Raw genomic sequence first — 19,632 nt, forward strand, 5'->3', positions numbered from 1 at the left:
GAAATTGAAATTAATCACAATACAGTCAAAAGTCGTTAATTCGGACACCCATAATCCGGAATGATCTATAATCCGGACCTCAAAGCTAAAAAATTTCTGCGCATGCGCCGCGTTGACACTTGCGCATAGGCGTTTACGCGTGCGCGTAAGACCTTTACGACAGCGCATATGCTTGTGCGCAAGCGCAGAATACGTTTTCGCGTGCGCGTTTTATGTATAACGGACGGTATAAGCTAAAATTATCTAATTATCTATTTCATTTAATGTTGATGTTTGCGTTGTTCCTTAATCTTCGAGTTGGATCCGGCTTATTATTTTTTGCAGACTGTAAGAGCAATTTTATAAAAGTAAACTTGAACTTTTGATTATGTCAAATAGAATTTCCGATGCTGGAGCTCCCCAAGGATCTACAAAACGAAAGTATGTTTCGATGTCCATCAAACAAAAAGTGGAATTGCTGCAAAAAATGGATAAAGACATGAAGAAGGTGACAGAGAGGTTAGTGAAAACGAAAAAATTTCGATTGACAAAAATTCGATTGGTATTCTCGGCACAGCAATTACGGGACTTGAACAGCGGAACTTTTTAACTGAACAAGAAATTATGTCTGTTTATAGAATTAAAGAGAAAGTATTATCACATGAAACGAAGCAACTTAAACAACTTACATTGAAAAAAACAATAAAATAAAATAAAAAAACAATAAAATAAAGTAAACAAATAAATATTAAGCTTTTTCTTTTTGTAAATTTTGATACCCTTTAGATCATAATTGTTCTTTATTTCATAAATTACGGTTTCATATTTCTAATTTTAGAATTTCTGCATGCCATCTTACGAGATTTAAACTGATGATCTATAATCCGGAAAAATCGATAATCCGGAATCGCCGAAGTCCCGACGAGTACGGATTAACGACTGTTGACTGTAAATATGTGTAGGTTGCAACACTTGTCAGGGTTACCATATTCTGGCGCACATACGCTCTCTTGTGATGTAAACAAATTCCAAATTTTTCGAAGTGCCGGTTGCGGAAACATCGCTAAATATTGTACATTACTTATCGCCTCTACAGTAAATTAAATATTAGATCACATCAGCTGCCGCAAAATAATAAGCGAAACAAATGAAAAACTTCTGCGAAAGAAGAACGAACAAGTTACCATAAAATTAAGAAGCGCTTTCTGGTATACCAGTTTTGCCCCGAAATTGCGTTTGGCGAAAGGGAAATGATGCGAAAAGTTCTTGGCGCAACGGTCCTCTCTGATTGGTTAAATTTCTTCAGTTCCCGCCGGGTTTTAGCCGCTACCAGCTCCTGCATTTAAGTAAAGTTCTTCAATTCTAATACATCAACTCGAATGATTTCTGTTTCAACACGAATGTTTTCGGATAAGGAAATATTTACAATGCATTCTATAAGTTTCAGAAATTAATCTACAAAAGATTTTTAAATGTAGACATGCATCCTTGAAGGATGACACTATTAAATTTTACTCAGTGTCTGGAAGATTGTTTGAGCTATTAAGAGGTTACTTAAAATTAAAAAAAAAAAGTTTTTGTTTCTTTTTATCAGAATTTTGTTAATGTGCTGCTTTAATTTTGTTTATTTTCTCTAGTCATATTTTTCAAAGATTTTATATCAACATTCTAAAAATGGCAACAGTGTTGTTTGTAGTACTGACTTTTGTTAGTTATAAATGATGGTCGAGAAAACGAAAAATACTAAAATTTACAATAGTTCAAATTAATTAGATGTGCAATTTTTCTTTGCATAATATACCTTAGGAAATTAAGATTATAATCGCGTATCTTTAAGATCGGAAGAAGATTTCTGTGCTGTTGTTTTTATGTCTGGTTGTCTTAGCGTCAGAGTGACATCGGCTAAGAAACGGAAAAAAAAAAAAGGCTAAGTATTTTTCTTAAATTTAATCGGCAGGTGGAACATCTAGTTTCAACTTCTATGTAGGTAAATACGTATTTCTGAATGAAGAGAATCTGTTTTCCATGTTTTGGTGAAATTATATTGTTATTGGGTAAATATATTGAGAGATATAGGAGGATAATTTATTTTTTTATTTTATAGCAGAAATACATAATAAACGAATATGGCACTTTATATACATCAAACTTATGCCCCTCAAAGTGTAGATGTTACTTACCAGGATCTTGGAAATAGGGGTTTGCAGCAACATCATCAGATGTATGCTGAACCTGTTATACAGCAACATCAAATGTATAGAGATCCTGGAGTTCAGCAGCAAATATATGCTGAACATATTATTCCTCAGCATACTCAGATATATCGGGAAGAAGATCTTCAGCAGCATCAAATATATCGCACGGAAGACCTTCAGCAACATCAAATATATAGAGAGGTTCAAGCACCACCTCAGCCTCCACAAGCTCCTCCACAGACTGTACAAGTGCATATATGTGATGTTTGCCATAAAACATGCAAATCTAAAAGTGAATTACAATCTCATTATGCTGGGCATACAGGTGAAAAGGCCCATATATGTGATGTGTGTCATAAAGGTTTTACACAGAAAAGTAGTCTTCAAACTCACTATTTGATACATACTGGAGATAAACCTCATGTGTGTGATGTTTGTAATCGTGGCTTTACTGATAAGAGTACACTGCGTAAACATAGTTTGATTCACACTGGCCAGAAGCCTCATGTTTGTGACATATGTCAGAGGGGATTTGTACAAAAAATTACTCTTAGAAAACATTATCTTACTCATACTGGAGAAAAGAATCATATATGTGAAATATGCAACAAGGGATTTGCTCAAAAAAGCACACTTCGTACTCATTATCTTGTGCACTCTGCTGATAGGGAAGGTAAAAGAAGAAGCCGGGGTAAAAAAAATAAAAAGAATGAGGAAGAAGAAAAACCACTTGTACCAGAGCAACCTGAACCAGAACCACAGCCTCAACAACAGCCACCACCAGAACAACCTCAACCAGAAATGGAGCAGCTTGCCGTAGTGGAACAACCTGAACCAGAACCTTGTGACATGGGTTTTGCAGATAACAGTGGGTCTCATGATCAAGCATTAATGCATGCAGAGCCACAGGTATTTTTAGAAAATACACAGGCATTTGCTATAGATCAGCCTCTCACACATATGGTACACCAAGCTCTAAATATTGGACCACAAGGTCTTCATCCTTTGATATCAGTTGATCCTCAAGGACTTGCACATGTTGGACATCAGACATTGACCCAGATTGGTCACCAAACATTAGCACAGATTGGACATCAAACATTTACAATCATTGGTCAACAGCCTTATACTACCATTGACCAACAGCCTATGACACATATTGTCCATCAGACTATGGCTCCTAATGTAGAAGATCAAAATGTACCACCTGGCCTTCCTCAGATATTTGCATGTGACCAATGTCCTAAACAGTTTAAAAGGAAATGTGACTTTCAGAAGCATTATCTTGTTCATACTGGAGAAAAGTCGTTTTTCTGTGATGTTTGCAATAAAGGTTTTATGACTAAAGTTGCATTACAAAAGCACTATATTATGCATACTGGAGAAAAACCACATTCTTGTTCGGTGTGTAACAAAAGTTTTGCAAAAAAGAGCAGCCTTGCAACACATTTCTTAGTGCATACTGGGGAAAAGCCACATACATGTTCGTTTTGTGGGCGGCGTTTTAAAGATAAGAGTACTCTGCGTAAGCATTGCCAAATTCATACTGGGCAGAAGAACCATGTATGTGATATATGTCAGAAAAGATTTGTTCAAAAAAGTACACTTCGTAAACACCTCGTTACACATACGAAGGAAAAATTGTTTAAATGTGAAACATGCAATAAAAGGTTCACTCAAAAGTACAGTCTTCATGTCCATTATCAAATTCACAAACGGCCAAGACCATTTGTTTGTGATCAGTGTGAAGAATCGTACACAACACAAGCAGAACTTGATAAACACTATAGAATTCATACGGGTGAAAAGCCGCATACTTGTCATATCTGTAAAGAAGGGTTCGATGAGAAAGCTCGTCTGAATCGGCATATGCTTGGACATACAGGAGAGAAGCCATTTGTTTGTGACATTTGTCAGAGAGGATTTAAAGATAAATGTAACATGCAGAGACATTATTTAACACACACGGGAGAAAAGCCTTTCGCATGTGATCTTTGTGAAAGGCGTTTTAGAGAAAAAGCTAAACTTTTGAAGCACAAAGCCCGCCGCCATAACAAAACTAAGACCCCGCCAGCTCCCACAGTTCAGCCCATCCGAAAGGTTATTATTATAAAGACTTTGTCAACTGATTATTATTATAACAGAAAATATTATTAGAAATATTCACTAGCCTGTAACGTGCTATGCATGGGGCTCAAATTTTTGTATCAGACTTGTTTTGTGATGTGTGAAACGTCTTTTTACTTAATGAAATTCGGATATTTTTCAAGATTAATCACAATTTTAATTTATATCCTCTCTTAAAAGGTAAATAATTAGTATGATTTCTGAATATGCAGCTTTGCATTTTTTATATATTATATGTATTTCAGAATAATGATATTTGCTTTTATTCATGAAGTAATATATAATAAAATTTTAATCTTTATTGCCCCTTTAACATTCATTGCTAGATTTTCATTTCAAAATGAAAACCAGTAACCATTTATTTTCTGATTTAGTTCAAACTGTGTATATCATATGAAATAAATATGATGAAAAGAAAAGTCCGCAATTTCGTAAGATAAAATTTAAATCCAACATTACTCTGCAGTTTCTTTTGATTTGCAATTATGCTGTGTATTTTCTAAAAAGAAACTGAATTTGCATTCATGACTTATTTAAGAAGTGTTTACTGGAAAAATGAGAATGCAGGCATAATGTATAATGCTGTTTTATTCTGGATTTGAATTCTTGCCATAAAAATAATAAAATATTACATCATAATAGTTTAAATTGTGCTACTTGTAAAAAAAGTATTCTGGCACTTTTGTGCTCTGAAAACCTAAAATATGATGTTATGAATATGTGAAATTTTTTAAAAATTAATATCTGGAAATTGGAAAAACTATGTTACTTTTTCAAAGAGGGAAATGTGTACAACTCTGCTGATATGCGTATTGATTTCACTTAGTACTTTGTAGTCATTATTTTCTTTTTTACCATCAATAAGAAGTACTATATAGAACTGAGTGTTTGAAAATAATCCATACGTCCCCCGTTATCTTGACCACCTAAGAATTAAAATTTACTGTTGAGTTCTTTACATTTTTTTATGCTTTAGTTATTATTAGATTTGATTAATTGCTATATATATTTGTGAATTTAGTCAAAGTATGTATAAATTATTTAATAATGCAGCATAATGTATCTTAAATATGATATCAAATTATTCTTTTCAGTATTGATTATGAGTAAGATAATAATTTTATCACAAAGGCAGATAAAATTTGCTACACTTTTGCAGCCTGAGATTTATACTGACAGTTTTTTCTATTCAGAGATTTATACTAACATTTACATGGGAAAATTGTTATATATATGTTCAATGCTGTTATGTTAGATTAAAAGTATGATTTAAGTGGGCAATGTTTTTATACATTTGATTTTACATGCATAAATTTTCTGCATTAAGAAGTAGATGTTTAGAAATAATATGAAATATGAAAATTTTTTACTGGTAATGACAGTCGATGAAGGGTGATTTTATTCAACTTAAATTGACTATTTTTATATATAATAAAAATGTAGTAGATCCAAGGTTCAAACTTCTGGTTTTGATTTTATTGTGGGTTATTTTGTGCATTTTTCTCATAAATTCTAATCAAAAACAGTATTAAAATTATACATGAAAAATAAGCTTAATACAGTCAAAAGTCATTAATACGGACTCATCGAGACTTGGCGATTCCGGATTATAGATCATCAGTTTAAATCTGGTAAGATGGCATGCAGAACTTATAAAATTAAAAACAAGAAACCCTAATTTATGAAATAAAGAACAATTATCATCTAAAGGGTATCAAAATTTACAAAAAAAAGCTTAATATTTATTTGTTTACTTTATTAAGCATTTTTTTCAATGTAAGTTGTTTAAGTTGCTTTGTTTTATGTGCTAATACTTTCTCTTTAATTCTCTATAAACAGAGATAATTTCTTGTTCAGTTACAAAGTTCTGCTGTTTAAGTCCTGTAATTGTTGTGGCGAGAATACCGACTAACTTGTCAATCGAAATTTTTTCGTTTTCACTGACCTCTCTGTCTCTTTCTTCATGCCTTTATCCTATTTTTTGCAGCAGTTCCACTTTTTGTTTGATGGACATCGAAACATACTTTCGCTTTGTAGATCCTTTGGGAGCTCCAGCATCGGAAATTCTATTTGACATAATCAAAAGTTCAAGCTTACTTTTATAAAATTGCTCTAACAGTCTGCAAAAAGTAATAAGCCGGATCCAATTTGAAAATTAAGGAACAACGCAATCTGCAACATTAACTGAAATAGATAATTTGATAATTTTAGCTTATACTGTCCATTTTACGTTAAATGTGCATGCGTAAACATATTACGCACACGCATATGCGCAACCGTAAAGGTCTTACGTGCATGCGTAAACGCCTATGTGCATGTGTCGCGATCTTTGAGGTCCAGATTATAGATCATTCCGGATTATGGGTGTTCGAATTAACAACTTTTGACTGTAGTTACTGCAGAAATTAAAAAATAATTTGGATAAACCTGTTTGCAAAATTGTTTAATATTCATGGAAAAATTACATCTGTAAAATGTTAGAAAATCTGCACAAAATAAAACTATCATTCTAATAAAAAGACACTGCATAGCAGCTTAGTATTATTTTAAGGAATAATATTTAATGATGAATTGGAGGGGAGTATGCTCATTTTAAAATTGGCAAAATACAGTGTAGGACAGATATTCATATTCCACAAGAGATTATGTATTTCATAAAGGAATATGGCATAAGTCTGCCATCATTTTGTTGAAAAGTGCATGACAGACACATGTCATATTTTCTTTTGAAGTGCATAGATCATTTTATTTAAAATTACATATCCAAAATAAAATTTTTCTTAATTATTAAATTTCATCTCAGTCAAAATGTCAAGTTTTATGGAATAATTATGAATCTTCATTACATAATTATTGCACATTAGGATGGAATAAAGCATATGAAAAGTGCTTTTTGGGGGCAATATTGGGATTTTAGAAATTTTCTAGCAAAGGAGCAAACTGCTGATAAAAGAGTAGTAAATAGTAAAAATAAAAGAATGACTCCCTTCATTCATAAATTTGACTGATTCACATATCAAACACATAGATCATAGAAGGTGTCAGTCCCATTAGTGCTCTTTTTTTTTTTTTTTTTTTTTTTTATATATATACATTTTTAAATGCCAGGGGATTTTTTCATTAGCTTCACAGCACTAGTTTGAGCTTATGGCTGCCTGTTGCATTTCTGCATGCTAAGATTGTAAATCTGTCCTTTTATATTCTCGGGTTGATTTCCTTCCCTAGACATAAGCACACCAAAATCATTTTGGATCTCATTTTTTCCTTTTTATTATAGCTGTTCATCTAAAATCTTAATTCATGGCAGTTTTATGAATACTTTTCCCTTTATCCATGTGCAATCCATTTCATTTCCACAGATGTTTGTTTTCTTTTTTTCTTGTTTCATTTCCATTGTGTCTTTTCTTCCTCATTCAGTATTTTCACTTATTTCGCATAGACAATACAACACAAAACTTGTAAGCCTGGAATTACAGAGGAACAAAAATTGTAAAAATAGACCACCAAAACAAATCTTTGAAAAGAACAGGAAAACATGTAGAAATTTATTTTCTAAATCTGTATTCTAATTATAATACAGTAATTACTATGTGCCTATATTATTTGCACCATATAAGTATTATTAGGAATTATTATTTTCAAGCTCAGTGGCTCACAATCTTTTGATCCATGTGCCCTTTTCATCATTGCTGTCAGGCAGTCAATCCCCCCTCATTTCCAAAGCTTGAAAAATACATATATATTTATTTACATTATTTTTTAATGTGTTTTATAAATTAAACTGGAAATAAATATAGAAAATGGTGATAAATATCAAAACTTGGATAGGAGTAGTTTGGTAAAATCCTAGTATACGGTGCAGCCTTGGCACGACTTTGAAAATTATCGCCAGCACCAAAAATGATCCAAAGAACGTCTATATATATATACTATACACTATATATTATGTGTATACATAGTATATATACTATATACACAGTATATACTATGTTTAACTATATATTTTCTTTGAATGACCCGTTAACTACTCATCGCAATGTCCGGTTTTTACTGCTCATCACAAAGTAGCCAAATCCCGTGTGCACCAGATACTAGGATTAAACCGAGTAGTTTTTTTTTTTTTTTAATATATATTCATAAACTAAATACTTAACAGGTAAATAAAAGGCTGACTGCATTCTTCCCTAAAACTATTTAATTCTCCTTGGTTGAAAACCCTTGTTGTAGCTGTTAATAGATTACTACATAATTTCAGATAATGCTTTGCTTGACAACAGAAATCATGTAGTAATTAAACAAGTGATCATCAAATTCTGGATTATTGAGTACTTGGTAATCAAGTTTCCTAGACTCTGTTGTGATGGTTGTCACCTGTTATGATGGTAAATCTAATATTTCAGTTATTATATTTATTTGAAAATAGGAACCACCCCCTTTTTTTGGCTACGTTTTTGTTCCAAAAGTTGATAGGATCTTATAAAATATGTATTTTAGTAAATGAAATTGCAGAATGAGAAAAAGAAATTTAAATATCCTATTATGTAGTATAATTACACTGTTTAAAAACTAAATTAACCACACAGATAATTCTTATATATATGAACTGCATAACTAACATTAATTATAATGCAGTGGAACCTTAGTATCTTCAGGGAATACAGTCCATACATATCAAGAACATATGGAAGACAGATAACAGCAAATGCTGTATGAAACAGCATATTCGTCTAACATTCATAATTTATTTAGTAAATAGTGCCCAAGGTTACATAATGTAATAGCGAAGTATTGTGTGCAAAACAATATATTATATAACTATGCTACTAAATAAGTACATGACTAAAACTTTTGTCCTGAGGAACATATTTGTTTTTATAATCATTTATTTAGATTAAACTGAATCTACTTTAATGTAGGTTTACCTGTTGCTTTTATGACATATTCTTATAGTGCAAGTAGGGTATTTTAATAATTAATTACCTTAAGCTCTCATTCACATTTGATCAGCAGTTTAAATAACCACATATTTTAATGGCTTTTAGTTATTTTGACTTGATTGTTCATATTTATAGTTTTGTGTTAAAAAGATGCAAGAGTTTTATGCTTTATAATTTACATTATCTCTATGTAATTAATTTATTAGAATTATGTTTTATACATACATAGTTATTTATTTTGTCCCATTAAAACAATATTTGCACTTTTTAATTTAGTTCTTGTGAATTATTGATCAGTTTGATTCGGACTAAAAAATAATGCTAATCAAGTATAATGTAATCAGTACTAGCTGACTGTATTTCATTTTTGGACTTTTTACCTAATATTTTACTAGTTTACATCAAATAGATCTGAACTAGAAAATAAATGAGATACTCGGCACAGTATAACACAACAAGATTTTTATAGCAGTTTCATTTGAATGTATTTATGAAATGTAATATTAAAATGTCATTATTGATTTTAAAGAGATATTTTGATTTTATAAGATGAAATTCATCCTTGGACCCATTATTGTGTTATTTGTTCCAACTGTCTGCTTCTTGTTACTGTTATAGTATTAAGCAGGCTTAATGCTCCTTATTAGTATAAGCTGGACCTTCATTTGCTATGCAACCAGACACTGACTCATCTTGGAAACTGAGATGTGGATTTTTTCTGAACGTTCCAATTGTTCACCTTTATGCCAACCTAATATATAAGAAGCAACTAGTTAAAGCAAAGCAAACATGTACTGACCTCTAGTCGATGATTAATGCTGAATCAGCTGCACATTTATGTAAAAACTTTACCTTCCCTGATTGGCTACAGCTTATACCTTATTCCAAAACATTAACAAAGCTAATGACTGTTAGGCCATGTAATTGTGAAAAGTATGATAATTATATCACTGTTGGAACATTCCCTTATGTAATTCTGTATTTTAAGCATAGCCTTTGCAATTAAACAGTAGAGCAAAATTGAAATATATATATATAAACAGTGCTATATGCAGTAAACCAGAATTGAAAGGCCCAAGGAAAATAAAAATCAAATTAATTACAAATTCATCATATATAGAAAAAATAATATTAATGTATTTATAATAATTCATTAATTAAAATGAATATTTATTTTAGCATTAAATTTTGCATAACAAAATTAACTTATCTTTCACATTTTTTCAGTTTGACTGTACTGTTTACTGATCATTATGAATTTTGATGTTGCCATTTTCATATGAATATATTTTTTATTTTAAAGATATAGCACTGTAAATTAGTTTGATTTTTCTGATGTACATTTTGCCATATACAGTTGAATCTCCCATGAGTGGGCATTCATGGTATTTATTAACTTTTGTCGTTTATCAGAGAATATCTGCCAAATGGGAGAGCATTCATCTCTACTTTGAGGACCAGGGGTTTCAAGAATGACCATTAAATTTAAAAGTCTGTTAATAAAGACTTAAACTAGATTTCATTTCTTCAGGAAATAGCATTTGTACTTTTTTATGACATATATATTATTTTATAAAAATGTAGTATGATTTTATGTTCAGTGCCTAATTTTTAAATAAGAAAATATTGAATAGAATTCAATATTATGTTAGAATGTTGATTGTGAAGAATAGTTTATTACATTTTAATATATCCTTCCTAGAATGGAGCTAAAAAATTCCCAAAATATTTCATTGTGATGGTAGGAGTTATTTCTTATCATTTATTTAATTGTGGTGGTCAGGGTAACCTGCTAAAATGGTTGAACATAACTTACTTCGGAATTTAAGCTAGAATGTTTTGTTTATTGAATATAAGTGTCTGAAATTTGATGTATGTTACTAAATAATGACTGATTCATTATTATACAAGTTCATTCAGTAGAATGAAATTCTTAGTTCATATTTGTCGTAATCATTTATTATAAATGCAGAAATGATTATTTAGTTGAAAACTTAAACTACCTTTACAATATAATTTGTAATTAAAAATTATTCTTTTTTGCCATTTTAACCCTTTGCGACACGCATATTTAATATATATTTTAATCTTTAAAAAAATGCCTTAGAATAAGTCAGATGGACTTACTTAAGTGCCTTTAAGGCTTGAAAAAAATTCTGCCCTTTTATTTTTTACGGGGGAAGGTAAGATACCGTTTGTCCCACCATGCAACTAGCACATGTCTTATAGCATATTGGTGTATAGCAGGAAAAAAAAATATGTGGAATGAATAAACAAAATAAAGCGTGCATTCTAAAATATTCATAATACATACACTAAAATGCATTTTGTACTTATTGCATATATGCATGACTTGTAAAATTTTGCATATATATATTTAATATTTTTAAATTTTAGGAACAAAAGAAAATATTTTCTTGAATATTATTTTAAGATTAAAATTTGATACTCCTACATATGATACTAAATAAAATATTAAAATTGGCACTTGATTCAAAAACATTTATATTTGATTAAAACTGAAAAAAAAAAGTCATTTTTCATGAAATTTTGAAAAACATGTTGTTTCATTCTTTTGTAAGCATAGAGACAATTCACATGTTTCACACATCCAAAATGTTCATCGTTCTTCTTTCGATGTGCTGCAATATGCGCATCTTCCTCCTGCTCGTTCTCTTTGGCATGTGACTTGCATTTTTTAGTCTCCTTTTTGATTGTACGAATGGGTTTTTAGTTTTTATTTGAACTGAGGATTTCAGTTTTCTTTTCAGCTCTTTTTTGCCTGCAAGTGCCATTAGACCTTCTATAACTGAGAGAAGAAAATCTTTCATTGTTTTTACATCATGATTGGGTTCGCTAACAAACTTTAATAAAATAAATGCATTTACTACACTCGCATCTAAAAAGTAAAAAAAAAAAATCATGTGCCACCATTTCTTGCTTTTGCGGTCTATTTCATATAGTCCTTTCAGTTGATCAATCAGTCGACATATCCCATATTCTTATTGTATGAAATAATGCTGTTTGGGTACAGTACTTTTTTTGTCTTTCCATCTCATTCTTTTCTATTAATTTCTTTCATTTCAGTTGCCTTTTCCAAGCAAGACAGGATAGAAACGGATCTTTTATCCTTCCATTTTATGCAATAAATTGAATCATCGCTAACTGAAAAGTCTATATATTCTCTTGACATAAATTTGTCTTTAAAATTTTGGGTAGATACTTTCGATTCATATTTACAGTGCCACATGCATAGATGGGTCTGTGTCTTTAAAAAGCGAAACAAATTATAACTACTTCCCTTTCTTCTTCACCAATAACTTCAACCTCAGTTATTCTCTCTTGCATTTCAATTTCATCTGAATCAGAACTAACATCTGAAGTATTTGAGTCGTAATCGGATGACAATTCAGCGAAAAGATACAAAGCTTCCTGAGTTGTTAATTTTTTTCTAGACATTTTAGCACATCAGAGCATACAACGGATGTAAAAGCGCGCGCAATCGCGAAAAAAGTAGGTGCAAAAAAGAAAAGAAATAATAATCGTGAGTGCTGCCATCTATTGAGGGGAAATTCAAGTGTGTGGTGGGACAAATTTTAACCCACTTATTTCAACTGCAAAATTAATATTATAAAATATTAAATCCAATTAAGATTTTTGAAAATAAAATACCATTGAATATTAAAAAGAATCATACATATCATAAATTGTATACCAAAATTTTTAAAATATTGAAAAAGGAGAGATACATGGATATCACTCTTGTGATCCTATTTTGAATATTTTTTGCTTATAAACTTGAGCCCTGGTATAGTAATGACATCTACTGGGAAAAATAATAACTAAAATAGATTGTTTTTAAAAGATTAGAAAGTTTCTAACGGAAATTGCTAACTGAGAAAATAAATATTAATTAGGTGGGACATATATTGACCCACCATGTCGCAAAGGGTTAACATTTGAGTTGTTTAGATGAGTAATATGCGAGTAATTAATATCTAAATAAAAATTTCATGCATCACTTTTGTTTAAATTTATATAGTATTAAAATAAAGATTTTAACTTGAAAAAATTAATTGTAATTGTAAAAAAAATTTTGTTATATATTTATTCTCTTAAAAATGTACACTGATTTATTTGTGTAAAAAAATGGGTAGTTTTGTGTTTTTATGTGGTAGATGTGTCACAATATAGTAATAAATACACTGTATTTAAAAAAAATAATTTTTTTACGTGTTCAGTCACTATTAATAGCAGAGAAATTTGTCATTTAGTATTCATTTACATATAACTGTGAATTTTTATACCACATTCATGTAATAGTTACTGCTGTATATCACTGACTCTGCTTTAGCAAAACAGTGGTAAGTCAAAATGTTTTTGAGTATGAATTAACTTGATCTTGGCTATTGCAAAGAACTTTTTGTTACATGCAAAATAACTCTTAAGACCTTTTCAAAATATATATATATTATTACGATATATTATAATTGTGAATAATTAGATTTTGAATAATATAATGTGATTAAATCAAATCAGTATACGAGATCCAAATATTAAAAACTGTCATGGCAAATTGCTTTTTCATAATGTATATGTAGTGGTGGGACTTAAATGAATTCATACCAGTTCAGTAGAATCATTTCCTAAAACAATTCTAATTCATTGAAAATTCTGATACATTTTTAAAATTCAGTTATAATATAGGCAATGTATTACTATATAGAAACTAATGTTTTTGGCTATTTAGGCAGTGAAGCAGTTGTTAATGTTTTTAATCTTCTACTACTACTATGTAAATAACAGTATGACCAAACTGACATATTTTTTTAAATTTTATTATACAAAACTATTTGGTCAGTACATTAAATATTTGATACATTTTCACTTGATTGTTAAAATCATAATAATGTGTCATGTTTTGAAATGTTGGGATTTAAAATAATTTTTCTCCAGTGAAATATCACTGGAAACTTATTTATGATAATTTCAGATTAATTATGCATAATTAATTCATTTAACACAGGCATAAAGCCTTTTTTGTCTTCCTTCCTGTTCAACCTGCAGTATGCAATTTTACTGATATGCTGTGGCCAGATATCTCTAGAATTTGATAGAAGAATATAATTTTTAAAATTTTATTTCATCAGTCAACAGTGACTGATGTAGTCGAATGGAAAGTATTCTGTCAGTCACTGGTGACTGGTCTGAAATCAAAGTATAGTGTCAGTCCCTAGTGACTGCACATGGCACTTAACATCTCTAATATAGTAAATGTTTACAATCTAATATCCAATAATGACAATCTAATTGTACTAAATGGTCACTTATGCAGTAATGCTAAGTATTGTATTCATAAAGAAATAAATATATTATGACACAAAATAATTGCAATTTAAAAATTCTTGTTTACCTTCTCCTAACAAATGCTAACTATTTAGATTTAATATATTTGCAATTATTATGATATCTGTAAATACAATGTACAGAAAGCTTCAAAATATCCACTAGCTATATCTGCAATCCATCTAGATACTGGAAAATTAAAATGACCAAGTTGTCTTTCTGCTGGTGACCAAATTATCTATTTATTTATTGTAGTACAAGTAAAGTGTGTTTTTTTTTGGGGGGGAGGCTCTGGGGATATAGTTTCTTTTATTTTAAGAACACATTACATTTAAATAAAACTTTATTTTAAAACAGTACAAAGAAATTAACAACAAGCTTGATTTTTCATAGACGAGAATGAAAAGAATTCTGCATATCTGAAGTCTGAATAATTGTTTACTATTGTACTTACAAAGTTAAAAAAACTGCTTATGTTAGAGGGGCTTTGGTAAAAGAGATCAATGAGTTTATGTAGGTGTTATTACCCTAACAATATGAAGTATTTGAATGACACAATAAATTGACTATTGACCATATTTCTAAAATTAAAAATGGAAAAGAAATGCTTTATTTATTTGTATACTATTAACTTTTTCAGCATATGATTTAGGAACTTCTGATATATGATAACATAAAATGCATCCACAAAAAGAGAATAATATGAAATTAATAACTTCTTTGAAATACAGGATATATTAATATCAATCTGTCTGTTATGTGCTTTGTAATGTGTTATGTTCGTCATTTAAGCCTTCCTTCACAAAATCTTTCTCTCTCAATTCCCAGAAGGTAAGATTAGTAAAGAAAGAGAGGGATATATAGATCTAAATACAGTAATATATAGATCATTCCAAAAATTGGCCTTTATAATAATTTTAAATAAAAAAAAATTGCTACAGTGTTTCTAAAATAAAAAGTATTACAGATCATGCCAGCATGATTCACTACAGAATATCCTATTATTATGTTTATTGAGACATTTCTAATCATAAAATATAAAGAGAATTGGAAAAAATGAAATGTATTTACAGTGTATTTAAAATTACGATTTCTTGCATCCTAAACCCTCTCTCTTTGAACATACTTGTACGTGCACGTTGTTCTGAAAAAATAATACAGTACAAAGTCTGTAATACGGACTCGTTGGGACTTTGGCGATTCCAGATTAGGGGCTTTTCCGGATTACAAATCATCAGTTTAAATCTGGTAAGATGGCATGCAGAAATTATACAATTAAAAATATGAAATCATAATTTATGAAATAAAGAGTAATTAGGATCTAAAGGGTATCAAAATTTACAAAAAAAGCTTAATATTTATTTATTTACTTTATTAAACATTTCTTTCAATGTAAGTTGTTTAAGTTGCTTCATTTTTTGTGCTAATACTTTCTCTTTAATTCTATAAACAGACATAATTTCTTGTTCAGTTACAAAGTTCCACTGTTCAAATCTTATAATTGCTACGTTGGGAATACCGACTAACTTGTCAATGAAAATTTTTTCGTTTTCAATAACCTCTCTGTCACTTTCTTCGCTATCGGAAGTGCACGTGTGTAAATGATTTACTGGCTTTATGTGCATGTGTAAGTTTGTGGCTTTGAGGTCCGGATTATAGATCATTCCAGATAATGGACATCAGGATTACAGACTTTGTACTGTATATATTTTTGGTGTATTTAAAACTATTATTTCTCGCATCCTGAACCCTCTCGCTATATTTGTACAGGCATTTTGTTAGTTTGGTCATACTTTGGTTTTAAGCTATGATGATGTAAATTTTGCAGACTGCTACTTGATTAGTAGCAAATAACTAGTTTTTACTTTCTTTTTTTCATTGCTGCTGTTCATAAAGAAAAAAGTATAATATACTGTTTTTTTTTTTAATATTACCTTAAAAAAATTTATTATCAAATACTGATAATTTAGGAAAATCATCAGTATATAATTTTTGTGAATTAAACTGATGAAAAAATTTATATGTATTATGTTAGATGAGAAAGTCTAAACATGTCATTGTCTATAAAATTATAATTAAAGTTAGGAATAAAAAAAAAAAAAAAGAAGCAGATGATGTTAAAGGATATTGCTAATGAATGTGTTATTTTTGTAAATATTCTAGAGCTTAATTTTTCATGAAATTAAAAAGCAGTGTAATATAGCTAACTGTAAACTAAATAATTCAATTAATCAAATAAATAAAACCAAAACTCTTTTTATAGTTAGTTAAACTATTTTGTCTTTGCAAAAGTTTTCTGTTGGAAATTTAGTTTAATACATTTTGAGATATTTAAATGTACTTATTTTGTAAATTTGAGTATAATTTATTATAAAATGATTACATCGCTTGAAGAACAGCATTATTAATATTGAGAGTTAATATGAATAATTTGTAGTAAGGTGTTTTTACACTTGTTCTATCTTTTGAAAATTATCTAAAAGAAGATAGAACAATGTTAATTGTGTCAATTTCTTTTGTAAGAATTACCTTTATTTTCTACTTCTGCTTAAGAAAACTGCTCATAATTATTTTATTCCAGACAGATATTAAACAATATATTTTTAAATGTTGAATTTTAGTTTTATTTTAGTATTATTTTTAATTTTGATTCAGATAAGTTTCTGATTATAATTTATCATACATTTTGAACTGATATGTACTTGTTTAAAGATTTACCAGAGAAAGTAGCTTTCACTATTATACCAATATTTTTGTATTATTAGTGTTATGTAAAGGTGATATAATTTATGTTATTTCAATATAATACTTGTAATTTACCATATTAGTCATTATCTACATATATATATATCAAACTAAATTAATATTCAATTAAATGTTCCTGCATTTTTAAACTCTCCCAATTTCTAGGATTTTCAAATTGTGGAGGGTGTTGAATACACGTTGTGGTTACACAACTATGGGTTAAAAATTTGTACATTTTTAACTAAGTAGATACTGCTGTGACTCTAAATAACTTATTGTTTGTTAAATACGACCTCAAAAGTGTGGTACAAGTTTTTTTTAAATAGTTGTGTTATTACTAATAAACATGTATTTATTATTTATATTAAATATTATTAAATGTGTAAATGTCACAAATATTTTACCTTATTTGTATTATATTTTATGTTGCTCTTTTACGGTATGTCACAGCATGCTAGATGGCATGCTTACAATTCATGACTTCCACTGTAAGAGTATGTACATTTCATTTGGTTTCTCAAATCTAAATTTAACTTAAAATAACTGTTAAAAAAATATAATTCTTACATTAGACATCAAACAGAGCCTGGAATTTAGAAGAGCAATATTTTTGGTAAATATTTTCATGTAATTAAATAACTGTGATTAAGTCAGTAGAATCCATTACATCCTAAACTCAGTGCAAGATGATAGATACTATGAGCATAATTAAATATATCATAATTCTGGCTGATTACAACTTCGTTTCCGACTTGTGAGTTGCAAAACTTGAACTCTAACATATACCGGATTTAGGATGTGAGTTGGATTATTTATTCAGCATACTAAATTTTTTAGGTTTTTTTTTTTTTTTTTTTTTTTAATGGTAACAGAATATTGTAATTTTTGTTGCTGTTAATAAACAAATTGCATAATGATGCAGTGTTTATGACTTTTATATTAAAAGATTTTTTTCATGACTGTTGTAATTTTTTTTTCCCTTAGATAGTTAAGTGATCCATTTTATCCCCAGTTCATTGGTTAATTAAGTAGTACAATAGAGCATTTGAACATTCTGCAACAAAGTGCATGCATAGAATTTCTCAGAAAACATTACATATGGAAAAATATAAATACAGAAAAAAGTCAATAATCCGGACTCGTCGGGACTTCGGCGATTCCGGATTATAGATCATCAGTTTAAATTTGGTAAGATGGCATACAGAAATTATAAAATTAAAAATATGAAATCGTAATTTATGAAATAAAGAACATTTATGATCTAAAGGGTATCAAAATTTACAAAAAAAAAGTTTTATATTTATTTGTTTACTTTATTAAACATTTCTTTCAATGTAAGTTGTTTAAGTTGCTTCGTTTTTTATGTGATAATACTTTCTCTTTAATTCTATAAACAGACATAATTTCTTGTTTAGTTACATTATTGTCCTATAATTGCTGTGTCGAGAATACCGACTAATTTGTCAATCGAAATTTTTTCGTTTTCAATAACCTCTGTGTCATTTTCTTCGCTATCGGAAGCGAATTATAATGACGAGGAATTTGATTTAAATCATATCAAAGACGGAGTACATCGAGATGAAATACTACGTTTAGTAAGGAATTATAAGCAAAATAAAATAAAATCATCTGCCATGAAGATAAGGATAGTGCTGACAGATCAACTTCCAATTCATTGCGCGCCGCAACGTCCCTCCCTGCCGCAGAGCAGCGTGAAATTGATAAACAGATTTTGGAATGGTTAGATAAACAAAGGATATGCCTTTATCCATTTTTTGCAGCAATTCCACTTTTTGTTTAATGGACTTCGAAACATACTTTCGCTTTGTAGATCCTTTACATATTAGTAAATATATATCTAAAAATTCTATTTGACATAATGGAAAGTTCAAGCTTGCTTTTATAAAATTGCTCTAACAGTCTGCAAAAAATAATAAGGCGGATCTAATTCGAAGATAAAAGAACAATGCAATCTGCAACATTAACTGAATTCGATAATTTTAGCTTAGCTTATACCGTCCGTTATACATAAAACGCACATGGATAAACGTATTTTGCGCATGCGCACACGCATATTCGCAGCCGTATAGGTCTTACGTGCATGCGCAGAAAGTTTGTAGCTTTGAGGTCAGAATTAACGACTTTTGACTGTACATCCAAGCAGCTTGCCTATCCTGTGACATTAATTGCTCATCCACGAAATCAGCAACTCATTGCTTTCTGAGCTTTAGAGTTGTACTGTTTTCAGAAGTAGTGGAAGATGAGGAATTGAAACAAAATTTTGATTCAAAAAAGCATATGCA

The 19,632-nt window shown here is 29.7% G+C and overlaps 1 protein-coding gene across 1 annotated transcript; it reads left to right on the plus strand.

Annotated features, from left to right (window-relative positions):
• Nucleotides 1–1,673: 1,673 nt before the first annotated feature.
• LOC118182717 (uncharacterized) lies at nucleotides 1,674–18,288 on the plus strand. Its single transcript, XM_085818350.1, has one exon. The coding sequence runs from the start codon at nucleotides 2,106–2,108 to the stop codon at nucleotides 4,329–4,331; it is 2,226 nt and encodes a 741-aa protein (XP_085674476.1). The 5' UTR covers nucleotides 1,674–2,105; the 3' UTR covers nucleotides 4,332–18,288.
• The last annotated feature ends 1,344 nt before the right edge of the window (nucleotides 18,289–19,632 follow it).

Source organism: Stegodyphus dumicola, chromosome 6 (assembly GCF_044657685.1).
Source record: "Stegodyphus dumicola isolate Sdum_Otavi_A_Nest chromosome 6, ASM4465768v1".
In the NCBI taxonomy this organism is placed as follows: Eukaryota; Metazoa; Arthropoda; class Arachnida; order Araneae; family Eresidae; genus Stegodyphus; species Stegodyphus dumicola.

Bases quoted from the DNA above. Each gene is read 5' to 3' on its own strand.
- LOC118182717 (XM_085818350.1), top strand. From the start codon at position 2,106: ATGGCACTTTATATACATCAAACTTATGCCCCTCAAAGTGTAGATGTT.